The 12,443-nt window shown below is 46.2% G+C and overlaps 1 protein-coding gene across 50 annotated transcripts in view; it reads left to right on the top strand.

The window, feature by feature from the left end:
- The window catches only part of CELF1 (CUGBP Elav-like family member 1), an 86,726-nt gene extending 78,409 nt beyond the window's left edge, over positions 1-8,317 (top strand). For 15 of the 50 annotated variants that reach the window (XM_063782483.1, XM_063782453.1, XM_063782461.1 and 12 more), the window contains 3 exons: positions 1,039-1,182; positions 1,912-2,078; positions 2,167-8,317. In XM_063782483.1, the coding sequence (XP_063638553.1) occupies positions 1,039-1,182; positions 1,912-2,039 (272 nt within the window). In that variant the 3' untranslated portion in view covers positions 2,040-2,078; positions 2,167-8,317. 50 annotated transcript variants of the gene reach the window in all.
- The last annotated feature ends 4,126 nt before the right edge of the window (positions 8,318-12,443 follow it).

The following is a 12,443-nucleotide window of genomic DNA, read 5'->3' as shown; positions in this document are numbered from 1 at the left end:
AGGCCAGGGTGGCTGGAGAATGGCTGGACTGCAATTGTAATAAAGCTTTTTGGTTAGAAAATCATTGAGTAGGCTGGGCGCAGTGGCTCGCGCCTGTAATCCCAGCACTTTGAGAGGCCAAGGCGGGCAGATCATGAGATCAGGAGTTCGAGACCAGCCTGACCAACATGGTGAAACCCCATCGCTACTAAAAATACGCCAGGCATGGTGGCGCCTGCCTGTAATCCCAGCTACTCGGGAGGCTGAGGCAGGAGAATCACTTGAACCCGGGAGGCAGAGGTTGCAGTGACCTGAGTTCACGCCACTGCACTCCAACCTGGGCAACAGAGTGAGCCTCTATCTCAAAAAAAAAAAAGAAAGAAAGAAAAGAAAATCATTGAGTATAAATAGTCTGATGAAGAATGTATATTCTGTTTTTAAGCTCAGTGTTAATCATGGGTGCATTTTTAAAACTAATTTCTTATTTTCCCATTTACATATGATGAAACTCACTGATTTTGGCATACAGCTATATGAGTATTGACAAACAGTCCTAGTCCTGCAACCATCACCACAGATTAAGAACATTTCCATCACCCCTAGAAATTCCCTCGTGCCCCTTTGTAGTCATTCCCTGCGTCTGGCAACTACCAATCTGTTTGCTGTCCCTGTGGTTTCTAGGCATTATTTGGAAACCTGTTTTGTTTATAACCCCTTTTCACCTCCTCTTCTGTGTTCCTCTCTGAGCCTACAATCTCTGTTTTCCTGCTCCACACACAAGTCGGCCTGCTTTATTATCCCAACACTCCTCCTCCTGCGGGTAGAATTTCTCACATCCTCAATGAGATGGAGCTTGGCTGAATGTGAGGGAAGGAATCTGTTTTAATGTTTGCCTTTGGTTCCTTGCTTTGTATTTAGAGAATCTGTTTAGTTCCCCAGATGAATCTCTATTTTTAGGGATTGTGACAGTTTTAACATAGGTGGAAATGAAAGATCACTGGTGCAGGGCGACGAGCATGTTTGACACTGATACCTTTCCAATTCCTGGGTATTTTGAAGGTCCAGAGGGAGCCAACCTGTTCATCTACCACCTGCCCCAGGAGTTTGGTGATCAGGACCTGCTGCAGATGTTTATGCCCTTTGGGAATGTCGTGTCTGCCAAGGTTTTCATAGACAAGCAGACAAACCTGAGCAAGTGTTTTGGTATGTTGGCTTCTCTCTGGTGTCAGGATGGGATTAGTATTTTACCACTGAGAAAGAAGGAGCTCACTGCAGAAAGATCTGAATATGAGTTTGGGCTGTTGTTTTAACTTGGCCATGGGCAGGTCATATGACCTCTTTTTGAGCCCCAGTTTCTCATTGCTGTAGTGGAGGTAAGGATTTCTACCCACACTGTTGCTCCAGAGAGAAAAATAATATATGGAAAATGGTTTGCAGAAAAACCTTAAAACAGTCCAGGTTTGTGCCTGTAAGTCCCAGTACTTTGGGAGGCCAAGGCAGGAGGATCGCTTGAGCCTAGGAGTTCGAGACCAGCCTGAGCAACAGAGTGAGACCTCATGGCTACAAAAAATTAGTCAGACATGGTGGCGTGTACCTGTGTTCCCAGCTACTTGAGGCTGAGGTGAGAGGATCACCTGAGCCCAGGAGGCCAAGGTTGCGGTGAACCATGGTCACACCACTGTACTCCACCCTGGGTGACAGAGCAAGACCCTGTCTCAAGAAAAAGAAAAAAACCTTTAAATTACCATGTAGCTGTTAAGTGGTACTATTAAGAACCTAATTTATTTCGTATGACATAATGTCCAGATTTCTTGTCCCTGCTGAATAAAATTGGGATTTGAGATGAAGCACATAAGGTATCTTGCATAAGGAGGACTGAGAATCTCCTTGCCTCATTATGTCCCTCACCTAGGTTTCTGCTTGGACACACAGGTTTTGTAAGTTACGACAATCCTGTTTCGGCCCAAGCTGCCATCCAGTCCATGAACGGCTTTCAGATTGGCATGAAGCGGCTTAAAGTGCAGCTCAAACGTTCGAAGAATGACAGCAAGCCCTACTGAGCGTGCTCCCCTCTGAGACTGGAGTGAGAGGGTCTTCTGGTAAGTGGGGGAGGAGCACCCTTAATGATTCGAAGCCCTGAGGCTGTGTGTTGACAGCCCTGGACCCTGATCCCTGCCACTCTCGCAGGCACAGCTTGCCCTGAAGACTCGGCTACTGCCTTCTGTGGGAGTTTCGCTTCGTACAGAGGACAAGTTTGTGCTTTGGTTTCCAGTGTTTTACTTTGGAGTTTAGGTGCCATATCCTGAGTTTTTTTTTTGTTTTTGTTTTTGTTTCTCCTTTATTTAAAGTTTGCTGTGTTTGTAACCAGTGTGTGTTGAGAAGGACCAACACCAAACCACCCTGGGGAAGGGGGACAGGGAAACATTTAACACAGACGATGATCAGGATTTGCCCCAAACCACCCCAAGAGAGAGGACTGAGTGGAACAAAAAAGTGACCCCCAGAACCTCTCTTAGTGTGAGGGTGGGTAGAATGAGAACTGACACCTGGGAGCTGTGGGGAGCAGAGCGGCTTTGGGGAAGAGTGGAGTGACTAGACACCTAATGCCCTGGCAGCTGGAGACTCAAACTCCTGTACAGCTGCCTTCTGGGAAATAGTTTTTGACACCTATTTTTCAGATTCTTGTCTGGAATTTCTGCTGCTCTTTTCAAAAAAGGGCATTAACAATTCTTTGGAAATAAAGCACCTGTTAGCCTGACATATGCAAAAAGCAGGGCGGCATCACCCATTACGAGCTCCCCCAGCCAGCAGTCAGTATTGGATTGGCCTTGCCTGGCTGTTGGCAGTTTGGGAGAAGCAGCCGAAGAGGTTAGTTTATTTCAACACCAAATTAGACCATGGCCCATTTCCAACAGGTCTCTTTAAAGACCTCTATGGAATACATTGCCTGGTTTCCTTCTTTGCAGTTCACCACAGCAAGGAATGTCACCTCCATCCCAAGCCACCATTTTCTCATGAAGGCAAATCCAAGAAGGGCTTGCAGTTCTTGCTGAAGGGGGTACCATTTGTGGGCAGAGTGATCAATACCATCTAGTTGGGGGAGGAGGAGCTTGTTTCTTGGTGTACTTGAATCAGAAGGTCCCTGCAAGCCAGTATGCTTCATTTGCCAGTGGCCAGAAATTCTCCCTTGCCTCCTTGATTGAGGTGTCCCAGATGTAGTATTCCCACAGGGGTCTGGCAGGCCCCTCCTGTAACCACTCCAGTCACATTTTCTGCTCTTGAGGCAGAGGTGACATCAGGACGTTTACAGCCTCCACATGAATTGAGTGTTCATTTACCTCAGTATTACCGTGTTCATTTTTGTCCTCGTGCTACAGTTAGCTCCCTGCCGCCTCTTGCAGGTCTTACTTCAGCTCTTGCTTGTGACCCACACAGCTTCTGGGCTCTGCCTCTGCTCTAAGAAGTGCTGTGGGGGTAGAGAACCAGGAAGGACATGCTGTTGGGAATGTACACCTGGGCAGAGGTGGCCCTGTTAAGATATGACTATAGCCACAGCCAGGGACAGGATCCCTGGGTCTCTGGAATCTGAAACCTCACAAATACCAGTCTTGACCCCTAGCAGCAGAGATAAGAATAAAGGGGTTGGTTTGCTATTAAGTCAGATGGGGGCTCTCTCCTTGTCATGCTGTCCCTGTGGGTAACAGACAGGGATTGACCATCTTACTGTTGTACAGGTAGCTGGTGGTGTTGGATTATCCCATTGAAGCTGGGACAGCTGTTCCTTTCTCATAGTGATAACTTGGGTCTGTTGTCCTCTAAGGAACGTGAAACATACACTTCTTAAGCTGAACCACGTAAACTTGAAATTCTGCGCACTGGGAGAAATGTGTCCTGTGTTTCAAAGGATAAAACTGTTCTAAAGGCTTCCAGGGTCATGATGGGATTTTTTAAATAAATGCAAAAAATAAAAATAAAAAAGAAAAAAGAAAACAAAAAAAAAAGAAAAAAATGCTAGGTTGGGGAGGCGCTGTTCTGAATCCCAACCGGCTGGAACCAAGAATGTCGTTTCTATTTTTATAGAAGTTTTATACAGCTCCGGGGTGGAGAATATTTATTACCTAAATTATATCTCTGGAAAAGGCCAGGATTTTGTAGAATCCAGAATGTGATTGTTATACACACAGGGTGCTGTGTATGATTGAAACTACTGACTTTCTGTGGCCCGTTTGCAGCCCAGCTAACCTGCCCAAGGGGAAGGTGTTAATGCTGTGAATTGGCAGAGGAGAGAGCTGTGCTCCATAGGGTGCTGCCGGTGCTGTGCTCCCTAGCCTTCTGTTCTGTCTTCCTCCTTAGCCAGAACGCCACTCCCTTCCCACATCCCCTTCTTCTCTCCGCCTTCCCCCATCTCACCATTATTTGTCCATGGATTTGTCCTGGGCTCTGGGACCTTATGAAACCCCTTTCCTAATGACGTAAGAGGCCAAGGTGCAATCCACCCACCTTTGATACCAGACCCTGAGGGCTTCATACCTGCTGATGGGTTCTCTTTTCTAAAAGGAATGCTTGCCCCAGCAGGGTCCTGGGCTGCTTGAGCAGCCAGCTGGTGAGACCATGCACTTCTCTGTTCTCTCCTCCCCCTGCCCAGTGAGTTAGCACAGCAGTAGCACTGCCCTTGAGCACAGTTCTTTCCCCAGGCCAAAGATGGTTTTGTGAAGAAGCTGCTCCCCTACAAGTCTCACGTGTGAAAGGGCTCAGCTCAGAGTGGAGACTCGCTGTCAAGTCTTAAGCAATCCTTTTCTGTTGTGTGAAGGTTTCACTTACAATGTGTTTTCTGCTGTAGTTTTGTTTCTTACTTGGGTTACATCATGAAATTGATTTGCCTTGAATGCAGCCAGACCACTGTCTCCTGGGTTCCACTTGAGTGGCCAGGGCCTGGATGGAAGCTAAGAGCTTGGATTTCTGGGAACAAAGGGCCATCCCCGTAAGATTGAGCAGAAATTCTGGTCCTCTTCCCTGAAAAATTTTCCCCACCCCAGCCAGCATCTTCTGCTTCCCCTTGGGTTGTGACCAGGGAGTGGGGAGAGAGGCTGAGGCTCTGCTCCCCTGGAGACCTTCTCTTAGGAGTTGGGTGCTTCATGGAAAATCCAAGCCTTAGGTTCCCTTCTGTCTCTGGCAATTAGATGTGTTCTTGGTGTCCTCCATGTCCTTTTTGACTTTTCCCTGTGTCCATTGTTAGCATGTGCAAAAGTTCCCTGTCATTACCCAACCCCTGCCCGCCCACCTCATTTCAGGGCTGTACACACAGTGAGTGTTCCTGTTCTCTCTCTCTTTGTTTGGATGTATTGCTCTGTGTAACTCAGTGGGTCTCCCTCTTTCTGGTTTGTTTTTTTTTCTAGATTCCTGCCGTTTGTTCATCGTTGTGCCTAAAGCATGTCGATGTGGCGTCAAGTACATCGTCCAAATCCCTGTCTCTTCAGCTTCTCTGATGCTTGAACTCTCACCTTTGACCTTGTGTTGACCTTTGATGCTGATGTGTATTTTTATTATGTTTGTTTCTTTCTTCGTTTTTTTTCTTTTTTTCTTTCCTTTTTTCCCTTTTGTGCTGCCAAATTGGTTTTGCTAGAACGACTGCTGAAGGGGAAATATTTAAACTTGCATTTGAATATAAAAAAATCTATTTTTCTAGAACTTCATAAGATAACCACTTGATTTTGTGATTCCAATTCTTTGTAATTGTCTTCAGAGCAGCCCTACTAGCACATACCGCGTGGTGTTTGTATTTCTGTGAACACACAGCCAGTCCGTTTCTAGGCTTTGTTTCTCTGTGTGCTTAGTTTTAAAGACAACTTTGAAGTAAACAATGAAATAAAAGATGTCACTAAAACCTCTGAGGCTCCTGAGCACATTTTGCTGATACAGTCTGTGGGGCTTGAGGAGACCGCATGTATTGTTCTTTCTTTTGTTTTTCTTCTGAGTTCTCAACTGCAGAAAGCACCTGAACCCCCTTTCCTTTTTGACCGCAGGCTGCACTTTGGGCCCCAGCCAGCCCTTTTTCTTTTTCTTTTGTGGTTCTTCCCTGGAGCGACTCTGGGGAGTCCTGGATATCCCGCCTGCCCCTTCCCCTCAGCCCCATGCTTGTTCCAACAGTCTCCACAGCAAAATGTGATGCTTTGATTTTTTTGTTGTTGTTTTTGTTTTTGTATTGTTTTTGTGTTTTTGTTTTGAATTTTTTCCTTTCCTACTAAGATTATGCCCAGAAAAAAGTTTTGCATGTTTCCTGCTGTTTCTTCACACCTTCGTATATATCACCTTCACCTCTCTGTTTTCTATAGTTTGTGCAAAAACTGATCGATTTAAAAGGGTTTCAAAGAAGCTGTTTTAAATTGTTGTAGGGTTGATTATTTTTTTCAAGATTGTATTGTTTAATTTTGAAGTGGCAACTTTCTCCTCTATTGCCCTTAGAGCGTTTGCCTGTGCACTTAGACTGTCACTTCGTGTGGCCTCCAGGTCTTAACCGGGGCTTCTGGGAGGCTGGCTGCTCTGCTCAGAGAGGGTGGGAAGGGGGCCTGGAGAGACACGAGAAGCAGAGGTAGAGCCTAGAAGGTGGCAGCAGGTGGGTAAGAGGCTTATTTAGCACATTAGGGGCAGTGAGCACCTGGAGGAAGGAGGGCGCTCCCAACCACCCGTAGGAGGCCATCTGCACAGCAAGCGGCAATTCACCTGCTGGCGCTTTTCCTAGGTGACAAGCACAATACTACAGTCTTCACACTGTTTACAGCCCTGGGCACCAGCCACCCGGCACTGGCTCTTCATCACAGCTCTGCTCTTGCTTAGCTAGTGGGGTGGGGGAAAGGGCAGGGATTTGTTTTTTTAATTGGGTGAAGAGCCAAACAGCTACTGTCCCTGGGTGCCAAGCAAGCCAGTTTTTTGGTTCCCTGAGGGAAACTGACCCTCTTCTCTTGTGGCACCATCCAGCCTCAGGGTCTTGGAGACTTGAGTAAGAATGTGAGTGGAGGGGGAGAGGCGAGGAGAGGAGAGGTCACAGGGTGGGTCTGTGGAGGGAAGAGGTTACAGGGGGAGGAGCTGATGATAGATCCCACCCAGACCTAAGCTGCTGGTGGGTGGGTGAGCTGGGAAGTAGGACTGTCCAGGGAAGGGTGGAGAGATGTAGCTAGGGGCTGGGGAGGGGGAGGTGGAAGCGCTGTTGAGCATCCTCCACACCAAGGTTGATGAAGGAAGGGATCCCAGCAGGGTTTCTGCTCTGGGGCTGGCAGGTTGCCTGGTATTATGCCCAAGGCCGCTCTGCCTGGGGGAAAGGGCAGCCAGGCAGAGGCCCAGTGTCTGGTAGGCTGCTGAATTTCCTGGAAGGGGTGATTGGATGGAAAGAGGCCAGAAACCCCAGCCTGAGAGACTGCTGTGCACCCCACAGTCTGACTGCACAGAGCCGCCTCTGTTGGCAGGAGGCACTGAGGCTCCCCTTCCTGTGTATTGAGAAGCCGTGTTTGCCAATATATTTTGCTTTCAATTCCAAGAGGAGCTCTGGGAAAACCTGTGGATAAAACCAAATGCCAAATGTTGGACGTTGTTTCCTTTTCCTTTTCTCTCTCTGATTGTTTTAATTGTTCTGTGGTGGTTTTAATGGATTTGAGACCCTGGAGCGGCAGCTGCCTTTCTGATTTCCAGCTGCTTTTTGTGAATAATTTAAAAAGAAAAAAAAAAAGAAACTTTACATTTTGGAGACAAACCTGTGTGAGTTTTTTATTGGTACAAACGTTGTATTTAACACTAGGGGTTTTGTACAGTTTTTTGCCTTTTCTACTAGAAAACAATGTAAAGTGATTTCACAATGTGAAGAGAAAAAAAATTGCCACTATGACCAAACGCACAGTCTGTTCTGCAGCAACAACGGGATTCAATCAACTCAGTCGTGATTCAGCCGTAGAAATGCTTTTCCTTTATCTTGTTTGAGCTTTTCCTTTCTTTCCTGTTTTGATTTGCAAAAGAAAATGTCTTTTTTGTGTGAACTTGTGTTGTACTCTGTAGAAAATTATGGATTTTACTTTAAAAAAAGGCAAGGAGAGCCCTCGTCGCTTTTCTTACCTAATCACAGAGTTTGTGTAGTGAATTTAAAAAGAAAAAAAAAATTGTTACAAGTTTGGAGCAAGGGAGTATGTGTTTCAAAGGAATCTCCTTCCTTTTTTTGTGTGTTTTTCCTTTTGTCCCAATGGGGAACCTAAATCTGTTTTAATTGCACAGACACATGGACAAAAAGTCATTTTGTATCTGCCAAGTGTGGTACCTTCCTTTGTTTATTTGCTATTAAACTGTTTGAGAAGAACTGATGTCTTCAGAGTTACTGATTGTTGGGGAGGGTGATGTGTCCTTGGAGCAGGTGGGGTTGCCATGTTCCTGAAGAGGGGGTGTGGGTGCCCTATAAGGCTTCATTTTTATGTACCTGAAGATGTGCAACTGAACCCCCCAAAAGCTCCTGAAGGAAAACATAATTTCTCCCCAGAAAACTGCCTTCCCCATCTTTTTGTATTCTCCAGGATTTCTACTTAGGCGGAAACACCTTAAAACTTTTTTGCCAACCCTAATTTTTGAGCATCTCCTGTTCTCCTTGGCTGCCACAAAACAGAGCTGGTCCAGACCTGCCAGTGCACATCTCTTCCCTAGTGCACAGAGTCCCTGCTCCCTAGGACTCTGCTGGCCAGCACCAAATCCCAGAGCCCCGGCAGTCTTCCTCCCTCCAGACCTTTAAAGCTCTGGCCCAAAGTTCTTAAGCTTCTACTTCCCTCACTCTGACCTCAGTACAAGGCCCCTGAATGGCATGCTTCTAAGCCTCTGTGGACTACTCAATAGTGCTGGATGGACCAGGCCTTAGCCTTCTCCTACATGTCCCTCTATGTGGAGTGGGTCTTGGGTAGCATTTCTCAGTGAGGGTTGCATTGAGTACTAGCCCATGATATGTTCTATGAAATAAGGATTCTTAACACAAATAAGTTTGTGAATGTTTTCCCTGCAATAAAGAATGTTCTCTCTGAAATTAGGCAGTAAAGAAGCCTCAGACTTGATTTAGCCAAGCGTCTCCCAGACTGGGGATCCCTTTTGCTGTCCACTTGTTCTCAAAAACAAGTGGCAGCTTGGGGGTTTTAGAAGATTTTGTCTACCAAGTTCTGCATTTGGGTGTTCCTTTGTTCACGTCTCCATTTTTATTCATTAAAAATGTTTAAAAATCAGAACTTATATGCAAATAATTATCCTAGCTAATGTTGATTGTTTACCACCATCAGGCGCTGCAGGATACACATGATACCCACTACATGTTCCAGGCTTCATAGCATCCCTAGGAGGTAGCTAGTTTTCCCATCCTCATTTTACAGATGAGCAAACAGGTTAAAAGAAATTGGGTTGCCTGCTAGAAAGTGGTGTGCACTGGGAATCAAACCACATTGCCCAACTCCTGAGCCCTTTCTCCTAACCACTACTGAATAGAAAGAATTCAAAAGCCAATAAATGTGCTTTAATTAACCTGTGTCTCATCACAGATTGATTGCTCTCTGTCCTCTAGGCCCCAGTGAGAGGAGCTTAGAGGACCTATGGCTTTTGTGGCTCCCCTGGGAGGTGACTCATTGCAGCTGCGCCCTCCTTAAAGCAGCCGTTTTGGTGTTTGAGAGGTTCACTTGTAACTGGTTGGTCAGCGGGCTCCTGCAGGGCGCTGCTGCCTGTGGGGGACGGGCAACTTCTAAAGAGCACTCCTCTCCATACTCTCACGTCACTAGATCTGAGACCAGCTCAACCATTGTTTACCCAGTGTCGTTTGTTTTTATTGTGACAAAATCAAATTTGCCATTTTAACCACTTTTAAGTATAATTTTTAAAAATTTTGTTTTACTTTGGAGTATAGATTCAAGTTGCCCTGAATATATACTCCCTATAATTTTATAATTTACTACCATTAAACACATTCACAATGCTTGTGCAATCATCATCACCTGATTTTTTGTTTTTGAGACAGGGTCTCACTGTCAACGACGCTGGCATACAGTGGTGCAGTCATTGCTCACAACAGCCTCAGCCTCCCCAGGCTCATGTGATCCTCCCACCTCAGCCTTCGAATAGCTGGGACTTACAGGCACATGCCATCATGCCTAGCTAATTTTTGTATTTTTTGTAGAGACAGGTGTCGCCATGTTGCCCAGGCTAGTCTTGAACTTCTGGGCTCAAGCAGTCTGCCTGCCTTGGCCTCCCAAAGTGCTGGGATTACAGGCATGAGCCACCATGCACAGCCCCATTACCACCTAATTTTGTAAATCAACTTGAAATGTACTTTTTTCATTCTGACCCACTGATATTTGTGAAATTACAAGTTTTGATGCTGTAATCATTACATTATAAAATACACATTAGCAGGGCTCAGTGGCTCACACCTGTAATCCCAACACTTTGGGAGGCCAAAGTGGGAGGATCAATTGAGACCAGGCTGGGCAACAGAGTGAGACCCCATCTCAACAAAAAATAAAATCAGGCATGGTGGCACACATCTGTGGTCCCAGCTACTCCAGAAGCAAAGGTGGAAGGATTGCTTGAGCCCAGGAGGTCCAGGCTGCAGTGAGCTGTGATCATGCCACTGCACTCCAGCATAGGTGGCAGAGTGAGACCCTGTCTCCAAAAATACACACACACACATAACTACTAATATAAAGTGTCCATGGAGTGCCTTCTCAGTGAGTTCTGCATTTCACACTTGGGGAAATTGGTGTAGTGGAGGGCAAGGGTAGAGAATCAGAGGCTTCCTCCTCAGACTCTCTTCCTGGGCCTTTTATCTAAAAATAGAATATTAAGTATAACTTGAGCATCTTTTAATTGAAATAATGCTTAAAGGCTGTTGCTTCTCTTTAAACTTGACCCAAGGCCGGGCACGGTGGCTCACGCCTGTAATCCCAGCACTTTGGGAGGCCGAGGCGGGCAGATCACGAGGTCAGGAGATCGAGACCATCCTGGCTATAACACGGTGAAACCCCGTCTCCACTAAAAATACAAAAAATTCTCTGGGCATGGTGGCAGGCGCCTGTAGTCCCAGCTACTCCGGAGGGCTGAGGCAGGAGAATGGCGTGAGCCTGAGCTTGCAGTGAGCCGAGATCGCGCCACTGCACTCCAGCCTGGGCGACAGAGCAAGACTCCATCTCAAAATAAATAAATAAATAAATAAATAAATAAATAAATAAATAAATAAATAAATAAATAAAATTGACCCAAAAAAGGAAATATGTCAAGTACTATTTCAGCCTTTTAAAAAAGTTTAGGCTTTTGCATATTTATAATAATAAAGCTGTATCTTTTTTTGAGATGCAGTTTATCTCTTGTCCACTCTGGAGTGCAATGGTGCGATTTCAGCTCACTGCAACCTCTGCCTCTCAGGTTCAAGCGATTGTCCTGCCTCAGCCTCCCTAGTAGCTGGGACCACAGGCACGCACCACCACGCCCAGCTAATTTTTGTATTTTTAGTAGAAATGGGGTTTCACCATGTTGATCAGTCTGGTCTCGAACTCCCGACCTCAGGTGATTGACCTGCCTTGGCCTCCCAAAGTGCTGGGATTACAGGCATGAGCCACCGTGCCCAGCCAATAAAGCTGTATCTTAATTAAATGTTTTGTTGGATTTTGTTTTGTTTTTGTTTTTGTTTTGAGACAGAGCCTTGCTCTGTCACCCAGTCTGGAATGCAGTGGCACAGTCTGCTCACTGCAGCCTCCACCTCCCAGGCTCAAGCAACTCCCTTGCCTCAGCTTCAGGCATGCGCCACCACATTCGACTAATTTTTTGTATTTTTAGTAGAGACAGGGTTTCACCATGTTAGCCAGGCTGGTCTCAAACTCCTGGCCTCAAGTTGATCACCCACCTTGGCCTGCCAAAGTGCTGGGATTACAGACATGAGCCACCTCGCCCGGCCAATGTTTTGTATTCTTTGAAAACCTCTTCATCCTTCTGTAGCTTGCTCAACACCTACTTTTTGCCACATTCCTGTTCATCTGGCTGGCAGAGGCACCTCCACACTGACTTTCTCGGTCAACACACAGCTTCCCTAATGCTCACATACTATGCTCACCTGAGAAGCTCAGTCCCTGATGAGGAAAAAGCCACCAGGCTGGAAATTAAACACCAGGTTGTGCCTGCACCTCAGGGAATGTCAGACTAATGTTTGATAATATTTCCCTTCAGGAGAGATCGGAGCTGGCCTTGCCTTGCACCTTGTGCCTTCAAGCATTTTCCTTCCTTCTCAGGAGTCCTTTCCAACCCCCACCATCTGGTGTTTAATTGCTTTTGCATGCATTGACTTTCTCTGTACTGGGTGAAGGCTCCAGCTATAGGGAAGGCTTTTGTTTTTTAAAAATCCAAGGCAGGTCGGGCGCGGTGGCTCACTCCTGTAATCCCAACACTTAGGGAGGGCAAGGCAGGCAGATCAG

Source organism: Pan troglodytes, chromosome 9 (genome assembly GCF_028858775.2).
Source record: "Pan troglodytes isolate AG18354 chromosome 9, NHGRI_mPanTro3-v2.0_pri, whole genome shotgun sequence".
In the NCBI taxonomy this organism is placed as follows: Eukaryota; Metazoa; Chordata; class Mammalia; order Primates; family Hominidae; genus Pan; species Pan troglodytes.
Note: the sequence above shows the minus strand (reverse complement) of the source record. Positions and strands in the feature narration are given on the sequence as shown.